General features: G+C 36.7%; 1 protein-coding gene across 2 annotated transcripts in view; it reads right to left on the bottom strand.

Annotated features, from left to right (window-relative positions):
• DPYD (dihydropyrimidine dehydrogenase) overlaps positions 1-25,657 on the bottom strand; it is a 335,213-nt gene that overhangs the window by 165,850 nt on the left and 143,706 nt on the right. For both annotated transcript variants that reach the window (XM_051624784.1, XM_051624785.1), the window contains exons 9-11: positions 11,454-11,561; positions 9,005-9,174; positions 7,152-7,362 (exon numbers count right to left, since the gene is read on the bottom strand). In XM_051624784.1, coding sequence (XP_051480744.1) covers positions 7,152-7,362; positions 9,005-9,174; positions 11,454-11,561 — 489 coding nt within the window. The remainder of the gene's footprint in view (positions 1-7,151; positions 7,363-9,004; positions 9,175-11,453; positions 11,562-25,657) is intronic.

Below are 25,657 nucleotides of genomic sequence, written 5' to 3'. Positions count from 1 at the left end.
ATACCTTTGCCTTGAAGCATCTCCCAGGAGATCAGGGATTTGTCTCCCAGATCCCTATTTTTGTAATTGGGCAAGAACATTTTCCTGGAGCTAAGGTTGACATGGTATCCAGTAGCTATTTCCTTCAGGTTTTTTTATAATATCCAAGATTTAGGTTAAGTAAAAATAAAGGTATGATTTTAAAACATCTTTTATACAAGACTTCCTAATGTCCTCACAATTTGGATGTGGTGCCTGGGGCAACTGGGAGGCTGAAGAGACAACTCCTAGACCACCTGAAGAGAGAAGGGGTGAACTTTGGTCTTCTCAAAGGAAAGTCCCTTCTCAGATCCTGCAAGGGGCAACAGAGTCTAAGAGCCAAACCTGAGCTTAAAAGGAGATGACCTCAACTATCAGGTTCTCTGAATTACTTTTTCGACACAAAACAATAAGCAAGCTAGATACCAAATATTTTTGCAGACGCAGGAGTAAAGAAAAAAAGAGTGTTTTAAAAATCCCTGCACCTTCACCTCCTTTAAAGTTTAAAATTAACATAGCTTTTCTCTTGAAAACTCAAAGTAAAATCCTGTAGTTGTGCTTCCTTCTCCTCCATAGCCTGGTGAGATATCATATATAATTTGAAACGACCCTTCTGGATGAAAGACTGTCACTGTTTGACTCAGGTCTGACAACAATGCTCTGGATCCCCTTCCCCTCCCACCCAGGTAGGGAAGGAGAGAGAGAAAAAGAGAGAGACTTGGCTGGATTGAAAACTAATCTACACAGCTTTAATCAAACACTAATGATACAAGAAAATATATACCATTATATACAGATATGTTCAGGTATGTGCAAGAACCTCTCACCTCCCCCCACCCTCAGCAACTCCCACCACACTCCCCTGAGCTGGAACAGTTCCGAGAAATCCCAGAGCTGCTGCTGGAGAAAGCGGAGAGTGATGAGGGTCAGGAGAGCTCGAGCCTAAGGGTCGACGGTGCTGGATGGATGGAGTCCTCCCCAGACGTCGGCCATGGACGGAAGAGAAGGGAAAGAAGAAGGAAGGAAGTTGTCTGCTGTGATCTCTGAGCTTCCGTAGATATATGGAATGGAATATCTCTGGCCAATTTTTCTGTCTGTCTAACTCAACCTCCTATGGGGGGGGTCATAGATCTCCCTGTAGTGTCTGAGCTGGCAGAGTGAAGGTGAAGGTGTGACCTTGAAGACCCAGCAGTTAGAAAAACATTCCAATGTCTTATCAGCTTTAGAAGAACAGAGTGTTGCTAGTTAAAAGAAAGCTCACTGAAGGAAAAAAAAATTAGTAAAAGGAAAATTGGCTTCATCCTACCTCAAACCAGGACAAAGACAACATACAATCAAATTATTCTGATGCTATCAAGTGATGCTAACACAAATAACACCAAACAAGAGGACAGTTCTGAATATATATTCCAAATTTGCTATATTCACAGAGCAAACATACACAAATGGCAAAGCAGAAGCAAATTACAGCACTTGCAAAAACAATATTAAAATATAAGTGAATACAGAAAAAATATTTAATTAGCAAAACAAATCAAATGGAAAAGATTCCTCAAATAAAGCTTTAAAAGTGAATCTGTGTGTGTTTGACTGCCATGACTAATTATGTATCCATGTAATGTGTGTTCAATTTGGGCTTATTTAAATAGCAGAAATGCTCATTAGCTGCAGTATATCTGTGAAGCTTCAATAAACAGTTTAATGGTTTTTATGTTTAACCAATTTCATAAGTTCCTGTAATTTTAGCTTTAGTAGCTCATTAATGTTATTTTTGATATCCATCTTACAGACTTCCTTTACAGTGAATAGTAGCATTGCTTCAGAAAAATACAAATATACTGTAGCTTTCTTAATCTCAAATCTAAACTATAACTGTCACACACACCAACAGACAGATTAACTGCTGACATTGCCCAGCAAATAAAGAAAGGCATAATCAAGCTTCCCATCCTCTGCTCCACTAGGATATTGAGTTAAAAAGTGGTTTGACTAGATAAAGCTGGGTCCAGGTATGTTAAGGGAGGCTCCTGCTACAAGCTGATACTGACATTGTTTTCAGCCTGTCACTGGCAAACAAATGTATGCTGATGCCTATCAAGTGAAAGAGAAGAATTCCTGCTCTAAGTTAACAGGGCTTTAGAAGTGATCACAAAGCCACTTTTGGACATTGGAAATCAGTAATCATTTCAGGGTGTGGAAATGCTGCTTTCAAACTCATTTAGTAAACCTCTTTGTAAAGAAAAATCCTATTCCAAATGACTCAGAAGGAAAACTCCTACCTATTTCACTAGCAATCTTTTGAATCTACATAAATTCCAGTTTTATATAACATTAAAAAAAAAAGTCTGGTGACTAAAAGTCTGTTCTGTGGGTGCAAGGCAGATGCTGTGCTGCTAGTGCTACTAGGGAGACAACGTGCCACCCCTGTGGGCATTCTCAGCTGGGGCATCATGGCCATCTCTCTTCCTCCCTCCTAGTCTTTCGTTAGGTAGTCAAGGCTTCAGTGCTTTGAGGCTGAAGTTACCTAGTTGTCTAAGCAGCATGTGTGAAGAAACAACTCTCCCTACAGCTTCACTGGCTTCTGTACCATTTGAAGTTCTGTATTTGTGCAAAGGAGAACTAAAAAAAATTGTCACTTATGAGCTCAGAGCTCTGCAAGCTTTTTGCCTTTTTTCCTCCCCAATCTATAGAAGTATACTAAGTAGGAGTAAGTTAAATAATATAATTGCAAACTATTTGGGTAAATTTATCTTCGCTGTATGTTGAACTACACTGGAGGGGCAGCAGTTTCATTCTAGTAAGCCTCCTGGGGTTTGCTGCTGCAGTTTCCAAGCAAGATGGACATTGTACTAAAAGTAAAAGCAAAATATCTGAACGTTGTTGCAGATTCTGAGAAATATGAGATAAAATTGTGCCCTTCAGTTACTATGCAAGACCTAGCTACTACAAAAAATTCAATAAAGTATCTTCTTGCCCTAAAGTAGTCTACTAGTTCTGGGGGTGTTTGCAAATATGTTATTTGGAGTTTGCTTGGTTGTTTTCCATTCCCCTTTTTGGTTTCTCAAGGAAAATAAAGCAGGCCTTACCATGCTAAGATGCATTGTTCTGGAAAATGGGGATACCTCCTCTTTACTGCTGCCTGCTAAACAGAGTGTTGAACTAAACCTATGTTGCCAGTTCCCTATCCCGCTTTAGTTCATGTCCTGCACTGCATTTTGTAGCGTGTTTGCAACAAGTGCACTATTTTCCATCATTTCTCCATGGGTGTCCAGCAGTCCAGGGTTTCCTCAGAAATTCAGGAAAATATAGCAGAACAAGCGTATTTGTTACAGTGCAAAATTTTGCAGTCTAAAAATACTGTTCCCTTCTGCTTATCAAAACAAAATGCATAAGAAAATGGTTATTCAAAGTTTAGACTTTAAAACCAACAGGACTGGTGTTAGGTAGGATTTGAGGCTGTACAGAGTGGTAGGGAATACATGGAATTATATTTGTATTTATTGAGTAGCTGCAATTTGGAATGCTGATGGAGATATCTCAGTAATTAACTAAAATGCCATAGACCTCTAAAAATAACAAACTAAGCAAAAAGAAAGGTGCAAAATTCTCTCAGTGGGACAGTTATGATGGCTTGAAGGCTTTGTTAAGCTAGACAATTAAAAAAACAAAGCAGCTGTGCTTGCAAAATCTTACTCTTTATTATTTTTTTTTCCAACAAGTAGAAAAACTTCTTTCTTACTCCATCTGAAGTAGTTTTATTTGAACAATTTCTTGGGTTTTTTTACTGGTTTTAGTAAAGTGGTAATGCTCTTAAAACAGTCCAGAAGGCAACTCTCCTGTTTTGTCTGTTAGCAACTTCCTGAACATAAAATGGACTTAGGAGTCAATTTTTTTAAAATTACTGATGCATTTATATGATTCCCAGTGGGAGGATGAATACTTACTAGAACTGTTACTTAAAAATACAAGTCACCATTTTAACAGAACAAAGATTAATACTGTGAGCACATGGAATCTCACTTGCAAATTTAATAGTTACTGTGCAAGGATAAGAAACGTTATTGAGCCTAGAAAAAGCTTTCTAAGCTATGAGCTCAGAAGACCAGCCATCCACATGCCTGCTTTGTTAAATAAAACTTTCAAACACAAGCATTAAGGCTGCCCTAAACAGGGCACTTTGGTGAACCGGGGCTAAGTCTTATTTTAACTCCCCCCCCTGTTTTCATGGTATTTTATTTATTCTCACATCAGCAGCATCTGCATTTACCAAATTAATAACAAATAGGACATATTCTGCTAGCTTAGCACATACCAATACTGCATCTGCAGTTCCTGCCAGTGCCTTGCAAGTTAGGTCTTTTTATGAGCAATAACTAACACTGGATGACTGCAATTCAGTCATTCAGTCATAGAATACTTCAGACTAGACTGGCCCTCTGGAGATCACCTAGTCCACCTCCTTCTTTATCAAGTTCCAAGTCTCATCGTTTTGCTTGTGGCATTGTGCATTTTTTAGTACCTCCAGTACTTTCATCACCATCTTTTGATGGAGAATATCTGAGTATCTCCATTGTTGAATAAAAAAATCCACTTCCTTTTAAAAAAACCCAAAACACTACGACTATAAGATGCTTTTTGTGTTTGTTTTTAATTTTTTTTTCTTAATTTCTTTTTGTTATTTATGCTGAGGTAACCTGGATATTTGGTCTTAATCCAGCTAAATGGTGAAAGGCAAATTTGACTTTCATTAAGACAGCTTAGTAAAAAATAAAGACTTTAAAGCAACCAAAATGGTATGCTCAAAATAAACACTTTGTTCTCTCAAGTCTTAGTTTCTTTTCACTTTCACAGCACTCAAAAGAAACACCTTGCATTATTCCTTGTAATTTGATTGCTATTCTAATAGAAGTTTCATCAAAAATACAGTGTGAAACTGAGGGGTACTGTTCACCTCCAAGGCAAATTACTCTTCTTTTCTGATCAGTTCATTGCATGACTTTGTTCCCCTCCCATTTTATGTTCCTATTTAAAAACCTCACTAGGAGATACAAGACAGGCACAGTATTATGGCTAAGCAGAGTGGCAAGTTCAGCCTTTTAGATGAAGCAGTTTTTAATATAGGTGAAAACAGAAGCACACAGGTCTATGAATTACAACAAAACATACTGATTGCATAGGGTAATATTTGATTTACCACATGAGGTTCTAGAAAGTCTTCCAAAAAACCTAAACAGGGTTTTTTTTAAAAAAAAACAACTTCCCCAAATTCTCATTCAACTCAACTCCACCAGTGGAGTAGCTCATGGATCTCTTAATGATTAAAAGAATCACCTTCTCTCTGCTTCCTGGGGGTTAGACTGAGCCCTAAAACATCACCAACCCAGATACCAGGCTCTTTACACGGTAATACATCTTCAAGTAGCATGGGAGTCTGCTCTCTCAAAGAGAAATAGACTTCACCTCCTGTGCCCTTTAGAGCAGGAGGGCACTGCAGGGCAGGTGGCAGCCCTGGGTAATTCATACCGTATGTAGCTGTTCCAGCCCAGGCCGCAGGAACCTATGCCAAAGGAACACACACAGGATAGGAACACCCTGGAATTAACTTTACATTGTTCAAGGAACCAAGTTGATCCTTTTTTTTTACTGTAGGAGAGAGTTCAGGCTCTTCTCATGGCTGTATGATGGTTTAGCTTTATATACAGACTGGTGAATAGGAAGCACAGAGTAGCTCATTCAGATTACAGACAACTCTGCTAGAGCCTGCATCTTAAAATTATTCTATGGGCCCTATAATTAATCTTCATTAACTAATGCTTTTTCTTCCTGTCAAATCAGTACACTTTTTGTATAAATTTACCAATACTTCAGAAAATCTTACTATCAGAAAACTAATTTATTTAACTTAATTTAAAACAGTGTTACCTATAAGGCATACCAAGAAAATACAGATTTGAGAAGTCATACATTTTCTGGGCCTGACATATGTTCACAAATGTTACTAGACACTGCTTAGGTTATTTTAGATTTACGATTTACCTTGATTGAAAAGATTCACAAAAGCACATTATGCTAAGAAATTTTGAAATTCTCTCTGCACTAGCATCTGATTACAAAATTTTCTGGTGATGTGCATTCTGAGGCATTTGCCAAGTCTGCTGTCAGAGCATTTGTACCCAACGGACCATGACAACATGTCATGGGGTAATTGGCTGGCATGACCATGCCCTCAAGAGGTAGGCACATTGATCACTAAGGCTTTCAGAATCTGCTAAACTTGATGAATATCTCCAGGCTGAAGATCTATTCATTTTATCAATGTCTTCTGCTGAGTCAGTTTTTTTAACATTTGAGGCACATTTCAAGTATCTGCCTGAACTCTTTAATTCTAACCTAGTGTCAGAGGCTGAGCTCTGCTCAGTTCCCATGTTCTTAGTTTTACTCATATTCTTCAGCTCTCTTTCTGCTACATCCAGTCAACTGGTTCCGTCTTTTAAATGCCACCTATGTGCCAATTCTGTATCTTTACCATGGACCTATGTAATTGTTAATTTTCAAGACCAAGGTTTGCAAAGTGTGAGTAAATAATAAGACAGCCTGAGATAAGCACAGGTGAATTTAACAAATACTGTAATATATGAGAGAAGCCACAGTTCTATTGTGTACACACAAGAAATGAATGATAACCAGAGCAGCTGAACCAGAATAATCAGTCTTCATTCTTCCCTAATTTAATAGGTTAAAAAAAAGTTTCAGAGCATAGATCAGTTCAGTTTAAAGCTGTAGTGTACTGAGTTTCTCTAAAGTTAATTAGTGAGAGCAGAAGAAATTCTCAAGAGTATTCTTTGAGATCCCATTTGCATTGAGAAAAAAGAAAGATATATACTGAGCAACTGTACCTCTAATCTGAGCTCCTGCTCTACACAATGAGATACAGAAAAAAAAAATTGCTATCAGACACTCAGGGTTTGTTCCAAGAGGTATATCTAAAGGACAAAGAAATTCCTATGAAGAGGACCAGTAGCTATAAGCTGTGCAACCTCCAGGGGATTCCTTTCATGGAACTGTCAAAGGACAGAAAATGGCTGCAGCTAAAATGACAATCAGCATTTATAGAATGCATTAGTCAGATTTACCTTTCTTGTCACTTAAAATGGAGCCAAAGGCACTGATCACCACATCAGCTTTCAAACGGACAATCTGATCCTCATCTTCTTTCCAGTTTCCATCATTGTCTTGTTCAGTTCGAACAAACTCCATAGCAACAATTTGTCCACCTCTAAGTACAACTTTTCGAGGGGAGAGGAAAGGCAGAAATTCACACTTCTCTTCTTTTGCAAGTTCCATCTGTACAGTAGAAGTAATAAAACATATAACTTGAATGTTGTTGTGCTTTTATGCGGGGGAAAAAACCCCAAACATTTTTTGACTCAGGAGGCTTCCATACATTCCTCTGTGTACAGTTTACAGACAGTCAGCTTAATACCAAGTTCAGAGCTTCCTGAGGTATTAAGCCAAGCAGTTCTAGACAGTGGCACCAGGTAAATTTGTAATGTTAATGTTTTTCCAATGTATTTTCTTATTGTTCCCTGTCACTTGAATATGCATAACTCCTTTCAGGGCAAAAGAATTGCCTTATGTAACTAGCTGTGTTTTTCAAGGGGAAGCCTAGTATTATTAAGTACACATCCTGTAGTGTGTTATTTTACTGTGATTTTAAGTTGTTATTAAATGTTGACCACTACATGCAAACTACAATTTTCTGAGTGACAATCCAATCTTGCAATCTTCTGAATCTCTGTTGTGGTCAAACTGCTGAAGTCAAACAGCTTCTTAGCTCAGCAAAGTCTTTGGGATTTGATTGTCTATTTTTACACAACACAAATTTTTGAACATGTAATATCCAACCTGATATCATTCTAGTATGGCCATTATTAGCTGAAGATACTTTCATTTTAAATTTTTTTCAAGGCCACTGCACTATTGAATGAGTACAAACATTGACAACTTTTAGGAATTTACCCAGGATGCTAAAATAGATTTTGGTTCAGAGTGACAGCTGATTCTTGATTAGTAAGAATCTGAATAGCATGAGTCTGTCTGTGCGATGGCTTCAGTAATTTCATTGTGTCTAGAATTCTTAAATTAAATGTAACAGGAACATAAGTAAATTATACATCAAGAGACCCTCTATTCCTTTTTTCTTACCTCCATTCCCCTTCTATAAGACCTCTAAGGCCTATCAAACTACCATAAATCTCATGATGAAGATGCGTTAGGTGGCCTGGTATCCACAAGCAGGACGAAGTGTGAAGTATGTACCAAATAAATGCTAATGGAAAAAAACCACCAAAATAAGAAAATCTAACTTGAAAAAACCCTCCTGTAGAATGGATACATTGAGGAAGCAGTCAGTTTCAGAAGGCACAGATGTCCTGATAAATGCCAAAGTGCAAAGCCAGACTAAAAGTCAAATTGCATGTTGAAATCTGTGATGAGTGACATCACTCTATTGCCATTGGCAGTGATTCAAAACAAAAATCACTGTAAGTGATTTCCTTACAAGGTTTTATAGGCTCCCAAGGCAATGTCAGAGTCTCTGAGATGCATTAGAAAGCAGACAAAAGGTGTAATTCTAGGATCTAACTATCAACTGAAGAACTCACCTACAATACTCAAATGACTGCTTGATCTCTGGGGTGCTTCCAAGATTAAAAATTTTACTGTTTTTTCTAATTTACAGGAACTTCTACCCTCTGTATGCAAATGCATCTCTCTGACTTTACAGGAAACAGGTACAACTAAGGAAAATTATTTATACAGACACCATATTAAGTGAACCTCAAATCCTTAATAAACATTTATACATTTTAAGAGCATTTTTATCAACAAAACTTTTAGTAGATGTCCCTCAAACACCTATAGCACACTTTCAGGCCCTGTAGAAATAACAATCAATATTCCTTCTCATAAATGCTGTTAATTTTACCTCCTCTGGGACAGCCCTGATATTAGTGAATCCCTTCCTGAAGACCACAAACACACGGCGAGCTCCGCAGCGTAAAGCAGATGTCGCACAATCAAAAGCAGTGTCTCCTGCCCCAAGTACAATCACAGTTCCATGTATTGATGGCAGTGGAGAGTGACAGACACACATCCCTGAAAGATGAAAGGAAAAGCCCATTTTCAAGTGGAGAAACCATTTCTGCATGACAGCTCAAAAAGTACTTGTACTCAAAGCAGTGTAAAATTGCATCTTACAATTTCCAAGCATGGAGTGTCACTATCAAATTATTCTGCTTCACTAGAAACCAGTTTTATTCCCATTTTTAAGATATGCTCATATACATAATTTCATAGTCAGTACTGTAAGCAGCTGCACCTTTCTGTCTGGAAAGAATTCAAATGCCAACACATTTGTAGGATTGTGGGCCCTGTCAGGTTGAAATTAGCATTGTGAGATATTTTTATTCAAAAAGTAAGTTTATCTCTTATCAGATTGATTATCCTCCCAGCTAAAAAAACTCAAACCAACGACAACAACAACGCCACCCAAAACCAACAACCCCCCCAAAAAAACCCAAAAAACACTATCCAAAACAAAGAAAAAAAAATCCACAACCCCCCCTCCAAAAAACCCCCAAAACTAACCAAACAAAAAAACTCCACCAAAACAAAGCCAACAGTTTTAGCATATTATTAAGAAAAAAAATATCTAAAACACCCCACCATATTAACAAGTGGTATTCAGAAATGAATAAGCAGGCAGAATATGTATTTTACAGTGAATAAGTCTATTATGTCTATTATTTGGAGAACTCTAATGGGGAAAAAAAAAAAAGAAAAAAAAGAGGCTAGAACAGTATATAGGACATTTATACTTTGTTTTAAAATTCCTTGCTTTAGAAAGTAAGAGGTGGCTATGGCTACAGACAGATACTAGGAAAATTAAGATACCATCTCAATTAGCAGACAATACCAAAGAGCAATGCAATACTGTCAGTCAGAAAGGTTATTTCTTCAAAGCTCACCCTTTTTTATATTGTAGACTTCATATAAAACAATATTACATATCCTAGCAAATCAAGAGTGCTACTTTGTAACATTTTAAAAGATGTGGATATTCTTATCCTCGTGTAGGCAGGCAACTTGCTGTACACGGGTGCTACATGTCCCTACAGAGTTCTAGAAATTATATTTAGTCAAATTATTACAAGACGGGATTGTTTTGCAGGATATTTTTTTTCCTTGTTAATCTAACAAATGTTTTGCAGTGCAGATTCCCAATCTGTTTCATTTTTAAACATATCTTTCTTCAAACGCCCTCTCCCTTTTTCTCCCAACCCATTTGAGATCACTTTGAGCTTAAGAAAACAGAAATAAGAATTTGATCAAACAGCAGAAAAATGGGACAGATGGAATGCAGAATTTTCCTTCCTAAATATTCTGCCTAAAATGGGGTGATAAACTGTACGCTTATATGCAAAATAATTTGCCACAGAAGATATATGCGTTAACACATTGTTTATGGAAAGTCTACTAAATAAGCAGGTGTGATGCTAAAAGAAATTTCTGGATGCTCAGAAGAAAATAATTTTATAGATACGAAAGGTGTATGTGTGGTTAAATACAGGGTCATAGGTACAAGAGCACATACTATACTAGGTACATGCTCAGAAAACTGTACATGTAATTTCATTTTTACCAACACACTGGGGAATCTAGACCATGAGGGAACATGGTGTAGAAATCACACATTCATTTGTGGCTTATGGCTTCATGTTCAGGGCCACTGAGAGCAACTATACTCCTTGGAGAGCAAACACAGTCAGTTACGTACTCAAAGATGTACAAACATAAAACAAGACTGCCTGTGAACAGAATGTTGTCTTTAACTGTTGGCATACCACTGTTGTTCTGAGTCTTAGGCTCTAAGTTCTTTGAGTAAGGAACTGACATTCCCTTACTCCCTTAAATGTGCCGGTAAAACACGCAGCACATGATTTGAGTTCAGGTAAAATAATTTATCAACGATATACAAAGCAGCCCCTTATATGGGTCAGCAACACTTTCTTTAATATCAGATTTTTTCAAGACCATCTTATATACACTATCTACATCAACATAATTTATACAAATTAGATGCTTGTGACCTTTTGAATATAATTCAAAATAACAAATGTAACTTATTAGAGGTAATGATTTGCCATGTGCTTAGATTTTTATATAACTAATTGTTTTAAGTCTCCGGGACTGACTTGCCTGACCACACTCTTGAGGCTGCAACTCACTAAGAGAAAACCCTGCCCCAGACCTATTCTCTGGGAGGTACTTCATAATTACATGTGCTGCTGTGTAACCAGCTGTCCATTTTGACATATCAATAACTGCTAATGACTTATGGAACATGACTGCAACAAAAGTGTAATATCACAAACCTGGTTTACTCGCCACTGCTACCAAAGGTAGGAAGTCTTTAGAGGTGTAGAATCCTTGATCCATTCGTAGCCCTTGGAATATACTGTCTCTGTTTGGTTCTGGCAAACCTAAAACAGGTATTTTAAGGCACACTGGAATTACAGGGGAAATTTCAACAATCAATATATTTATATATACATACACATTCTCATAAACATCCTTAATACAAGCACTTTTACAAACCCTCAGATGTTTCTAAAAGAGCATCAAAATGACTGTAGCTCCATGTTTATGGTCTGTAGATTAAAAAAACGGTAATCTTTTAATAGTACTAGCACTTGAAAATAAGGCTGTTGGATAACCTGTGTTATAGCTCACACCAAATCTAATGCAGAGAAAAGGTTTAGGGAGAACAGGGTACACAGGGTGCAAAAGTAGGGAAGCTACTGAGGAGAGAAGACTGTCATAAGCTTTTCTTGTATTGCTTTACCTGCACACACTTATAATTCTTGCTGCTGTGAAATGGTTTTGTTGCCTTTGTTTTGAGGCATTTTTCAATACAGCTACTCTGCAGGTAATACAAATGAGGCAATAATAAACAGCTTAAACAATGAGGAGAGGAGGACAAATAGCAATGCTGTAGATGTGTCTTATCTGTGAGTATTTGTATGCCATCATTTTTTGCCACTCTTAATTTTCTCTAAACCCTGAAGTCCTTATTGGCTGACACTTATTTATCATTATTAATAGCACACATTTATACAGAAGCCCAAGGATGCAGATGGGGACACACTTCAAAACCAATAACAGCAACAAATACCTTTCAATTAAAAGAAAGCAACAAAAAACATCTTCCAATTATTAAATAAAATCATCTTGTTGCTGTATGAACATTTGGATAGCACAAAATCCCAGCCTAGTTGACATGGAGGTTAAAACTTTTGTTCATGGAATTGCAATCATCAATCAGGGTATTTTCAACAGGGCCTCAACTTCCGTATTTACATGTAAAACCCCACAATATTATGAAAGTATGCTAATTAATAATTACATACTGAAACAAAGTAAATATCAGCAATTTTTCTAAGAAAACACACTAGGACCAAGGAGTCCTCAGAACAAGCAGGCAGAACTGGAGAATGCAAAGCAATCTGTGTTCCCTCCATTCTCAGGCATGGGTGGCAGCAGACTAATCCTCTTTGAGACATACTGGTCTGGAAACCCCCAGTAACACCATATTAGCATCAAGAAGAAAGTAGGGTTGCACTTTGAGGAGTGCTGTTCCAAACACCAAAAATCTCTCTCATGGTATAAGATCAAGACTCAGTCATAAGAAAGCTCAGGATTTTTTTCATGAGTCACCTGCTAAGATGAAAGTTTCTGAAACCTCTAGATCCCTGAATGAAGTTATTATGACACAATTTTTTTTTTTTAAGGATGTATTTTTAATTTAAACTGTTTCAGTGAGGAAAACAAAAACATGCTCTCAGTGAATTCAAAAGTCTTACATGCCAAAAAGTAAATTAAAAAAACCACCTGAAATTTTTGCATTTCAAATCTCTTACATTATTGAGAACTTTCTTGATCTCTATTTATAAAGAAAATAAATCCTGACTCGGTTGTTGAACACCAGACTTTCAAAACATCACTGATCTATAGCTGGATATTGAGAAAAAGAAGGTTAGAAAATACTAACATGTATTGAATTTCCAGACCTTTGAATGCTGTACTTCCTTGGTAAACTGGAATATCAGCTAAGGAAGAATAAATATAGGAGATCTTGAGGGGCTGCTATAAATACTTAGTACTATTGAAAGCACAATAAGCAAGATGTATTAAAAAAATTACTTTAAAACTGCATAGGTCTTCCTCTATGTATATATTGCAAAATAATCTGTGGCAAGAAGAGTACTTCAGAAACAGCTCTCAGTGACTGTCTACAGGCAAACAACGAAACAATACAACTATTTCTATTGAGGTATCTGATACATTCTAATACAAGCCAGGATGCCACTGGCTTTTTTTTCTACCTTTTTTATTTCCTTTCTGCCTAACATCTATCTCCGCTCAAAAACAAGGAGAAACCCTCATAAACAGTTTTTCCACTTATTTTTGCTGGTTTTATCATGTAATGAAATTTATTTTGTCTCTACCAGCATCAGTAATTTAACTCCCATAACCTGAAGAAAGAGTAGAATTAGAGGAATATTGCAGTGTTCATGGTTCATGTTCATCAGGTTCAGTGTTACTGAAATCAAACTTGGACTAAGACTGCATTGGATTCAATAATGTTTAGCCTAGTTGATATGACAAAAAAAAAAGTCTAAGAGACAAGCAGGATACATGGCACTTTATGCTGTTCACTTTATGTTTTAATGTAGCTGAAAACTCCATTAAAACCAATTTTGCAGTATTTACATTTGAAGGAAATGTAGGGAACTTTTCTCGTATACCCAGAGACACTTGGCACGGCTTCAAGCTCTTTGCTAAGCATCTGCTGGCAGTTGTACTGGATTCTGATGTATCCCCTTTTGCTGTTTAGTACTTGCCATTATAATGATTTCATTTAACTTTGTTAAAATAGAGAGAATGAGTACTTCTTAAAGACACTAGGTTAGCTAAGAAAGAGGCAAACAGAGAAAGAGATCAAGAACTGATAAGATCCACTTTAGAGAGACACCATTTCATAATAAACAGCCATCCCACAGAAGTATGCTTTACAGACAGATCAAATATTGATAAACAGCCAACAGCCTCTCAGGAGAGAGAACATTTGACAAAAAGCAGCTGTAGAGGAAAAATGTTGTTTTGAGCAAATACTTTCAGAGAAAAAATAAAATTAAAAAAAACCCCATCTATGAAAGACACAATTTAGGTCAAAATAATGAACCAAGAGAAATACCCTTTGAAGGTAAATCAGAGAGATCCTTTTGCTAAAGGCAATTCACACATTAGCAAAAAATAGCCAGGAGGCACCCAAGAAAAAAATGCTTAGAAAAACAAGAGGTCTTTCCCCTAGGTATTAGGCTGAAGCCAGTAGCAGTCAGTTCTCTGCCTACCAAATTCACCTGCACACCATCTAAAGAGTTTTTTTTTATTTATTACTTGGGATTTCTTGTCCTGAAACAATCTTTCACTATTGCAGGCCTCCTGTCTTTAAATAACCTGCAGCGAAATCTAGTGATAACTATTCTTTCCTTCTGCACTGAAGAACAATTATTCTGAAGGGCAATCAAGAGGAGGCAGCTCAGTAAAACAATTCCACTGATGTTGTTTGGATGGATTCTGTACACCCGTACACAAGCAGAGGGCTATGCCCGGCTCCTCACCTTCTGCAGCTAAAGCCCTGGACTTCCTGAAGACTCAGTCCCTTTACCTGCTGATGCCAGGGAAGCTTCTGAAACAACTGATAACCAAACCACACAATGAAGCCTCATGGGCTGTGGAAAATGACATTTACTAAGAATAGAGAAAGTAGAAACATCATGAAAATAACAGCTTGCATGACAGATCTAGTTCAGCTTTGCAAAAGCTAATCTAGACAGTCCCAATCTGGGTCAGGTACAGTGTAGAAGCAATTCATCACTCTTCCTGATTCTCTGGTTTCCCAGGGTCTGCCTTTCAATCTCCAGATGCTCCAGCAACCTCTCAGTAAGCATCACTCTGTTAGTATGAAGCCCTCTTTCCTTTTTTTTTCCTTTATTTGATCCCCACAACCCCTTCTCCAGTGGGCTATACCTCAGCAGTGTCTCTTCCATGTTTGACCACACCACATACTTCCCGAAGTAATTACCCACTATAAAGAGCAACTTTGGAAAACACAGACTTCAACCTCCCATTTTTATATCCTTTATACATACATATAAATACATCCATTCATATATATATATATACACACACACGTATATTAGAGAAAACAACACCTGCTTCCTATCAGGATCTTGTACTCGCTGTTCTCACAATATGGATGCACATTAATTTTCTTAACTGGTGGTGTGAAGTCCATCACCTCTATTTAAAGAGATAGGATTTAGATCCTCTCACAATTCCCTAGTCCAGATGAAGTATAAATTGCTGAAGGATTAGAGTCAATTTGTCAGATACACAAGGCAATATGCAAGAGTGATGCATACGCAATGTAAGGGATTGGCATGCAGAGCAATGCACCGAGGCCACTCAGCTGCTGCAGCAAATAAATCAAGGCACAGAGACATATCCATCAGCTAGGTCTGAAAAGGAAATAAATACTGCTGCTATTACTGTAGCTATTAGCCTGGTCTGGAAAGGAAAACTGAAGTGGGAATAGAGGCACAGCATGTCTCTCTTTCCTATTTTGATAAAAATCCCTCTCCCCAGAAACAGGAATGCCTTCTGAACCTGAACTCATTGTTTGGATTACTTAAATCTGACGAGTTTGGGTAGATTTGCAGTTTTAAATGAACCTCTCAGCCAGTCTTAATAACTGACATACAAAATATGCCCTCATCCTTGGTAAGGGTCAAATGTACTTTTCCCTGGCAGCTGGCTGAAAACAAATCTTCAGGGGAAAAAAAAAAAAAAAGAAAAAAAAAAAGGAGCTGAAGTTGAAGTGTAAATATACAGTAGCCTACAGTGACAAAACTTACTAGAGCACAAATTGTGAGGGTTTCTGTTTTTCCTCACATCAAATGCAGGAAAGTTTGCTTTGATTTAGTTGTGATAATAGCACATTTTGGACCAGGTAAACGAATGAAAGGCTAGTATCTTTCAAGAAATATTCTGTCTCTTTGCATTCTTAGCTGTTGCTGTCCTGACAGAAGAAAGTTTACAAGATGAGAATTCACTGAATTGTTTTTACCTACCCCTTACTTTCAGGTAAAAGAGTAAATTTAGGCTGGCAAAAGCAATCAGTCTTTGAATATACCAAGAACTATTTTTTAAAAATCCAAGACACTCTATTTTGACATTTTTTATAATGAATGTTTTAACTTTGTTTCAAAATGACATTATTATTATAAAATTATCCAAATTGAATTCACAAGAAAACAAAGAAAATTGGATTCACTGGCTATGCACATCTTTTTTTCTACCTTTTACCATTCACCAATTTATGGCAATTTTTTCCATTTAAATTTTCTTACGTCATACATATAGAGAGCACTTATAGAAATTCAGAGGGTACCCTACTCTCTAAATTTCTATCTAGTGCTGTAGTGCTCCATGTTTATAGAAGGTCTTTCCATCTTTTGCTGTATCTGTGAAAACCTGCTCATGTTTCAGGGTTAAACAATATTTTGAAAAATTACATTTACAGGAAACACACTTGTTCTGCCTTTCACTACCTCCACAACAGGGATCTGCTGAGGAAGAGAGGCCCGTGGGGTCTTTGGGACTAGGTAGAAAACTTTGAACTGTCAGAATCTACTGAGAATGAGAAGAAAATATGTGAATCTCACGAGAAACTGGATGTGGACAGAACTGTGTATCTGTTCTGGTAGCAACGCAAGTATCCTGAAATAATATCTGAGAGGCTAAGCCAAGACAAGCTGCGACACAGCCTGCTAATCAGCATAACTAGACCAGCCCAGTAAAGTGGCAGCACAGGTTCTGCACCAGCAATACCTCACCTTTGGCCAGCTTAAGAAATAGGATCAAAAAGTTGAGGTCTCTCATGTGCCCTGAGCAAAAAAGCCATTGAAGGCTGATGCAGGAAGACTGATTTTAATTTTAGAAATCAACTAAGATGGTCTGATAAGTTATTTTTGTTAATATTTTTAATATGGGTTTTTTTGTTTTTCTTAAAAAGATGTGCTAAACTAGATACAGAGCTAATTACCCTCTAAAAGCAAATCTTTAAATCCAGTTTCCCTTCTGAAAGGGCCTTTTTGAATTAATGGAAAACTAACCATTCTGCTCCACTTCCCTGCTCTTTTGCACACCAAGTGTTCCAACTTGCTCCTTGCGTTACTAGATGTAACACTTCTGGTAACATTTCATACTTGCCCAGACATTTTACAGGTACAGGTACCATATGGTTAGAGTGCGACTACAAAGGTGTATGGCAGAGAAGAGAGAACATGCTGTAAATTCTAAGCACATAAGCATCCCTTAATATTTCTGAAGGCTCTGTTGTTCTTCAACAAGTCTCTTTTGTTTTATTCTGGGGAAATGGAGATCAAAATCTATGTATTTAAAGCTGTTTTATTCTCTGTCACACAAGCCATGAATTGTGTAAATTAGACCATGAGTTTTAAGTACATTAAAGTATCTTCTTGAAAGATAACGCCAAAACAGTAAATTCTCATAACTGTAAAATTTACAGTTTTCCCTAGACATGATAGAACCTATTTGTATGCAGGGGCTTATGCTTTACCTATTTGATTATAATAAGTCACATTAATTCATATAAATACTGATAACTGTGCTGTCCATGGAACAAATTACACAACAATTTAGATATGAACTATACTGAAATGCATTATCCAAATATGGTACCTAAGCAGTGCTACATAGCTGATCATATTAAACACACTGTTACAATTCATGCTGTGACATTCACCAGAAATAGAACAGAAGGGCATTGGTATCTGAAGAGTTACTCTCTCAACATTTTTAAATGTTTGATTCTGAAAGACTAAACACCCAGTAAAGTTGCAAATGCTCTGCAGGTGCTCAGCTTCCCTCAAGGTCAGTCCATTAGTGATTAACATATTAGTAAATACTTTTGAGGCTTGTGTTAAATGATCTCTCTCTTTTTGCTGGAGATTTTTTTATGGTAGCAGCTTTGTTAACTTCCTGTTGTGAAGTTCAATAGAGTATGTTTTCTAGGTGGTTGATTTTTTTTGTTGTTGTTGTTTGCTATGTATGTTGATGGAGATAAGTGTTTTAATTACTTTTTTTAATGTCCATGCTTTGGTATTTTCTTCCTCTCTCCGTTTATTTCCTGCTGTCGAGATTACTGCCTCATCTCCACAGCAGGTGGTTCTTTCAAATTTGTTTTCTTTGTAAGCCTCGTAGATTTATTTTTTAATATAACTGCTCCTTTTTACTGTTTTTTATTAATTATTACTTTGGAACAGGTACACTTGCAAGTTTTGTAGGGGTAATTCCCTAATGTTGGCTAAAGGTCTTATTCATAGGAAAGTCAAGGGAGAAAAGACACTTGGGTTAGCCTTTTCTTACCCTTATGTTAGAATGAACACTGTACAGCATATGTGAAAGAACACCCTTCACATCTACCAACAAGAACTATGTGCACACCATAATGTCTTTTAAAAACATCAGAATAAGTAGCTGAACTTGGAAGCAATGCAGTCTGTGGGCCTCACACCTTACTTTGTTGCTAAATTAGAAACAGAGACAAGGATCTGAGCTCTTGGAAATGGTATTGAAATAACAAGATTTAAGTAGTCAGATGAGCCAGAACTAAATTTGTTTTTATAATCCAATTTCTCTTTTAAGCAAGTAATCCAATCCCAGTTTAAATGTAGCTGAAATTTCACAAGACTTAGGCATCAGAAACTGCAGATGGGAATCACAGGCAGAATATAGAATCAATCCATGCCATGGATGAAACTAGGATCATGACCGTATTATCAGTGTTGTATGTTTGAGTTTTGATTACAAGACACTGCAGCCTTGTGGTCTGTCTTCACAACATTCACTGGTCCCATGATCAGATTAGATTGACATTGAATGTAACCAAAATGTTCAAAGTGAACCATAACTCATTAGCCCCATCATTTACAGGGTCCACCCCTAATTTAGTTATATCATCTTCAGTCCAGCTTTTCTCAAGGCTTTAGTCTGCCCTCCACAGCCTACCTCTGGTCTTACTTGCTCTTCTTAATGTTATGTGGTCAACATGGGACCTACGCCTCAACTATTACTGCAGTCACCCTGAAGTATGTCTATGTATGCAATGTATTTTAGTTAAAATCATCAGTGTTTCAAAATGATTAATCAAAGATCTGAAGAAATTATGTAGGTATTTTGCAATTCTAAACATATGGGTATTCAATTAAACACCATAAAGATCTTCAACTTCCATTTTGACTTGAGCACTTGTCCACTAGAAGCACTCTTAAAACACACACCTCAAAACAGTTGCATACAGTATCACTGTGTTTTAAAAACATAATTCTTTAAAGGACAGACTAGAAGTGATACTAGGTTAGACAAAGCTATGGTTTGACAGTTTCCTAAATTAATTAACTGATAGTAATTCTAACCTTTCTTCTCAGGTTGGAAAATTATATTTAAAGTTGCCCCTATTTGAAGTAATACTCAAATTGAGGATGCTAGGAAGTTAGATGGTAGTCCTCGAGAAGGATATGCTGAAATGTGAAGATTACTATGAAGTAAACCCATCACAGAGAAGGATGAATGCAGAAGTCTGCTTACCTTCCCTCAGGTTCTGTTCTACCCAACATTGTTTACTGCAGGACTTAAAGCACTGAAACAGTTTGCTATGAATCATGATTTGTAGAACATAAGAGTTCTGTAAATTGTAATACAGAGTAACTGAAGAAACATCTGCTGTTAAAAATAAAGTGGAATATTGCTGCAAACCTTTCTTATGTCATCTTGGTAACATTTATTATACTGGCGACAAATCTGAAAAGGTCACTAGCAAAATGCATTTAGGACTCTCAGTCAAATCCATCTCTAACATAAAAATGTACCATTCCACTCAGGAAAAGAGCTTGCTCTAGTCTGCTTACAATACAGATGAACTGGATTTTGAGTCCTAACCAGAATTTGGTTACTTCTCACCACTGGCATAAACTGTCATTGTTCAGAAGCATCCTTGAACTGGCATAGCAGTGATGCTGATGTTTAAGATCTGACATGTTAATGTTGTCTGTTCTTTTTCCTCTTCCTTCTACAAGTATGTTCCCACCAGTAACATGCCAAAGGAAAAACACAAGGGGCTGTGTTTCCTCCAGACACCAGCCAGATACTATTTGTCAGTGTGATATGCTGGCCCCAATGCTCTCTCTAGTTCAGTAAACAGTGCTGAAGCAAAATGGCCACAAAAACAGCACCTCCTCAGAGGATGTCTATCAGTAAACTTGAAGGACATAAAAAATCTATCCTCTCAGAAACCATGTCACAGTAAAGTGATTTTTTTATATACAGTATAAAAATCTGAATATGTAGAAGCAAAAGCAAAACTGGAGGGAGAGACTGGGAGTAACAGACTCCTGAAAAGAAAATAGAAAATTACAATAGCTGTTTGCAAGAGAAACAGTCTCTTTCCCCAGGTAGATTCACTATAACTTATCTGTCTAACATGTCCAGTTTAGAGGCAGTTATGATGGCATATGGGAATAATCAAAGCCAATGAAAATTTACAAAGGGAAAATCAATTCTTAGCATAGAAAAAAAATCTCTTCACATTAATTTTTTATTTAAAAAAATTGGAAAAATTAATCTTTGAAAGTCAGATCAATAGAAGCTACATATGGTAAATATGCAGGGAATGGATGAAATGAGAACAAATCTGACAGACAACATTCAGAAGGAAAAAACTACAAATTCTTAGTTGACATCACAAAGAAAAAGAAATACTAGACCTCTACGCTGTTGCAAAGAAACAGTTGGAAAAAATCTATCAAAGGCAGCAAATTAATCCTGTGGAAATATATGAGGAATAATTAAGGCATTAATATTCTGGAATAATTCCTTTTGGTTATATCTCAGGCATTGTACAGCATGGAAGCTGCAGTGAGGTATGCTCAGACAACATCAACATGTACTAGCTAGAAACATCCTGTACTTTTGATAAAATCATAATATAATAGCTGATAAGTGTTACAAATACAAGCACTGATTTTTATAATATTGTTTCCCAGATTTTATTAAATAAAACAGTTAAGAATCACAGAAATTTCAAACTATAGCCATTTTTCTTAAACTCACTTCTATTAATCTATTGCATACCACTTCCATAGCTTCCATTCTACTTGAGTATGGTGACTACAACACAATAGGCTGGATCAATCACAGCTTCGCTCCCTTTATCTATATTTAAATACTTGTAAAATCTTACTTATCCAGGAAAAAACCCTCATGCTTAATAACACTTGCAGAACATAGTACTTTCTGGTTATTTCTGTTTTTTAAACGTAACGAGGATTCACCCACACCTTTGTTTTTTTCCAGATATAAGTCTTCAGTGTAAACCAGCAATGCCTTTCACGTGCAACAGAAAAATTACCACTCCCTGAAATTTCAATATAGGAAACAAATGTTTTCCAGATTTTTGTTAACACATGATATAGTCTTATCTTAATTTTTAGAATATTAATACACTTGTTTTGTTGATTTGGAAGAACAAAAAAGATGCTATAAAGCTTACTCAGTAACTACTCCCATATCGTTCCACCTACGCTGCATTTTTAAATCACTTCAGGTAAACCATCTCTACATATATTTTTAAATTATACCTTAAAAAAGGACTTCTAAACATGATTCATTTTCTGCAGCACACATCTACAACTGAAAACCTATCATCAGTGCATTCTGATGAAAAGGTAATAATTAAATCTTTTTTTCCCCTTCTTCTACAGCACATTATTTGACCTATGATAAAACAACCTATCAAATTTCCATTTATTATTTCTACCTGAAGGGCTTTGCCAGCTCACACAAACATAAATCTCCATTTGTCAGATTTAAACTGTACCTGTCTCAGCTGCTATGAGGGTTCATAGCTCTTGTCCCTTAAAAATTACCAAATAGCATCAAGCAACATAACCTCCCTCCAGCCTTCACTGACCCCTGCAATCAATAACATTTGTAACCTGTGTGCGCATGGTTAAGTGGAACAGAAGCCGTGCACTATCCCAGTTAACCACATTGAGCTGTGATGCTACAACCTGCTCCCTTGTGTCTCCTGTGATCAATTTTAATCTCTGGACCAAGAATAAAAGAATGCAACCCCTTGTTTCCAAATTCATCTGAAACGGATGTTATAGATTTGTAGGTCTGCACAGGAGCTGCGGATTTAATACAACCAGCAGTTGAAGGAAACAATACATCTAAGCTATCATTCGTTCTCATTATCCTCAGTGTATTTTAGCTCTTCAGAACACAATACAAAACACAGGAAAATGTACATGCACTGACTTAAAGCAAGCTTGCTTTGTTAAAATACCATCAGGTAACAGCTATTTGTTTGAGCTGTATCCATCACTGCCATTGTAGGTAGGGTGGAGGTCAGGCATTCCATTATGATTACTTGGTTTAAAGTAATTTAGGCCAATGTTAGACTGCCAATATTAATTCCTTCTGGAAGTGTGTCACATATAGTATATTAAAAAGAAATTCCCTAGAAATAATAAAGCCTAGTTCTGCTCTGTTAATAAGAAACAATTATTATGGAAAGAAAGAGTAATTCTGGTTTCTAATGGTATTTGTTCTCTTACCTCCCAAAATAATTTTATTTAAAAGAAGGCAAATTTGCCATCCAATGAGTCTAATTAGACAATGGTATCTGAATTTAGAACAGGAAGAAAGCAACTTTAGAAATCGATTCCAGTAAAAAGGGTGCTTTTTGAATCTGTCACACTACCAGAATGCAGCTTTCCAGAGTTCTCGTAACTGCATATTTATAGGCTTGGCTATATTGGCTTCTTGACAGCAGCTCCAGTGCCATGACTCATCTATCAAAACATTTGAGAAGACTTTCTTACTCACTTTAAAGCAATATTCTGAAGAGACACTTTCAACATGTTCCAGTGTTCACTATCAATTAAGAGAAAATAGCACACTGTTTTGTAATTACAGGTGAATAATAAAGGTGCATCATCAGAGGCTTTATCTTCTCAGATTGTCACATGCTATGTGTTAGTACAGACCATGCTGCCAACACATATGACATTCTTGTGACATGCTGGAGGGTCAATAGCTTTCTCACTTAGGTCATTTACCGACTTCACACAATTGTCCTTATCATTAAGTGCATATTTATCTGCCTTCCCTCTTAGAAGCAGCTGTAGCAAGGAGTTTTATGTAAATATCCTGTTAAAGAGATGCTCTTCTGCACAAGTAGACGGGCTAAGAAACACTAAACCCATAATATAGTTATCCCTGACTACTTCCACATGCTGGAAATAACTAAGCAAGGTCATACTTTGACCAGACCTTATTCTGAGGCTGACACACTAGAGGGAAGGGATGCCATCCAGAGGGAGCCTGACAGGCTTAAGAGGTGGGCCCATGCCAACCTCATGAAGTTAAAAAACGCCAAATGCCTTCTCAATGCCCAACAATCAAGAACATGAAGTGAAACGCTGTCACTGAAGATCAACAGGTCAGGCACTTGGCTTGCTGGTGCAGAAGTCTGCACAGGCATGCACAGAAGCTCCCTCCCCCTCTTAAGTTTATCCTTCTGGTGGCTAAGTAAAAAATTTGAAATGGGAAATTTATACCTATTATGTTAAGCACCTGATTTTTGTGACAGTGTCAAAGGTAGGAAACTATGCTCCTGTTGAGTCCATTAAGAGATGACCATGTCCTGAGAGAGGATTGTTTCAGAAAGTTAAAACTAGATTCCTAAAATTTCCTGCAGGCAATGGTATAAATACTCCCAAGAGAGCACATGCTTCCCCTGACACAGCATCCGACGCACACTAATGTTAGTCCAGCCACACAGACATACCAAGGAGTGAGCATGAATTCTTAATGTTGTCTTGGTGCATATTTCTGTATTTGCAGTACTACAGCAGGAAGATTCTCTCCCAGTGGAGTTTCAAATGGTAAAAAAACCAAGAAGCATCTGATCAATAAATAGAAATCAAGTTACATGGTCCCAACAGGTCTCTCTAACAAGGATTTCTCTCTGAGATGTTCATGCTTGTCTAATGCTGCTGCTTTTAATCCTTTCACACCAGTGGGTCCTACATGCTTGTATTAGTGCTAATGTAAAACAAATGAACATTTTATACAGGGATATCCACTCTCCCCAAGTAAAGGGGTTAATAACAAAGTAAGCTTTAGGAATATAAATTATTTTCCCCATGTGGTTGAAAAACTACTTGAGTTATTCATTTAAAAATTATTAGCATATAAAATCGCTATTATCTCTGCAGTTAATGTACAGTTCACTGACAACCTTTTGGACCATTACAATTAAGAAAGGCAGCATCCTTAATGAAGTTACAAAACACATTGTTTATTAAATAGCAAATTGTATCTTTAATTACTTTAAACACTATAATCTGATGAAAAATTATTTCATAAACCTCAAGACAAATTATGCCAGAGACAGAGTATGTATTTGGTTCCTCCATGAATCCTAAACAGCACTTTCAATTTGGTTACACGTTTCTGTTGTATGCAAATTGACTCTTGAAATTGCTTTCAAGTGCCTAAATCCAATGCCAATGGCATAAATTTATGATGCAGTTTGTGCTGTTCCTTCTTCTAAAAAACAGATTTTTATTAAATGTAGAATTTGGCAGCTCTGGTAAATTCAGTTAATCCTCAGGGAACTGAAGTTAAGTTTCTTTGGGGGTCTCAAAATAAGACTAATTGAAATAAACATTATTTTGGGATCTACTGTATTTTATTATTTTGTTATTCTATTTTAAGCCAAAGGATAACTTTTTCAAAACTGTCAGGGTCCTTGAGGATATGCGATAATGCCAACAGACACATACTGAGCTAATTTTAAATATTTCATCTTTTTTTTCTACAAAGAAATCTCTTCACTCTGTCAACACACTTTTTGCTGTCTGTCCAGTATTAGACCTCTTTGATGTGGTGGCCACTATCTGACAAGGCTGGGTGCTGCAGAATTAAAGAGAATTTTACTTGTTCAGAGCATTAGGCCATTCACTGTGCTTTGGATCAAACACAGAACACATTTGGTATGCATTGATTTCTGTATCACTAAGACAAAATTAATACTACGACAAAAATAAGCCAGTTATCAATAATTCAATAAATCAACTTGCCACTAAATATTTTGATATGATTTGGAAACCCTGATTTAGCTTTTAGACATTCTTGGGCTAATCAACAAATCAGGAAAGCACGGACCCTTTCCTTCAAATCCTTTATACTATAAAATAATTAAATTCTATCTATGCCTTCTTTATCAGAAATACTGTCCATTGAAATAATGAAGAGAAATAGTTATTCAGTGTACTACTATAATAGTAAAACTGAATTTAAAAAAAAACAACAAACACCAAACATTTTCTTCTTTTAAAGCTACTACCAGTGGTTGATAATT

The sequence above is a fragment of the Apus apus genome, chromosome 7 (assembly GCF_020740795.1).
Source record: "Apus apus isolate bApuApu2 chromosome 7, bApuApu2.pri.cur, whole genome shotgun sequence".
NCBI lineage: Eukaryota > Metazoa > Chordata > Aves > Apodiformes > Apodidae > Apus > Apus apus.
This window is presented reverse-complemented; position numbering and strand designations above follow the sequence as displayed.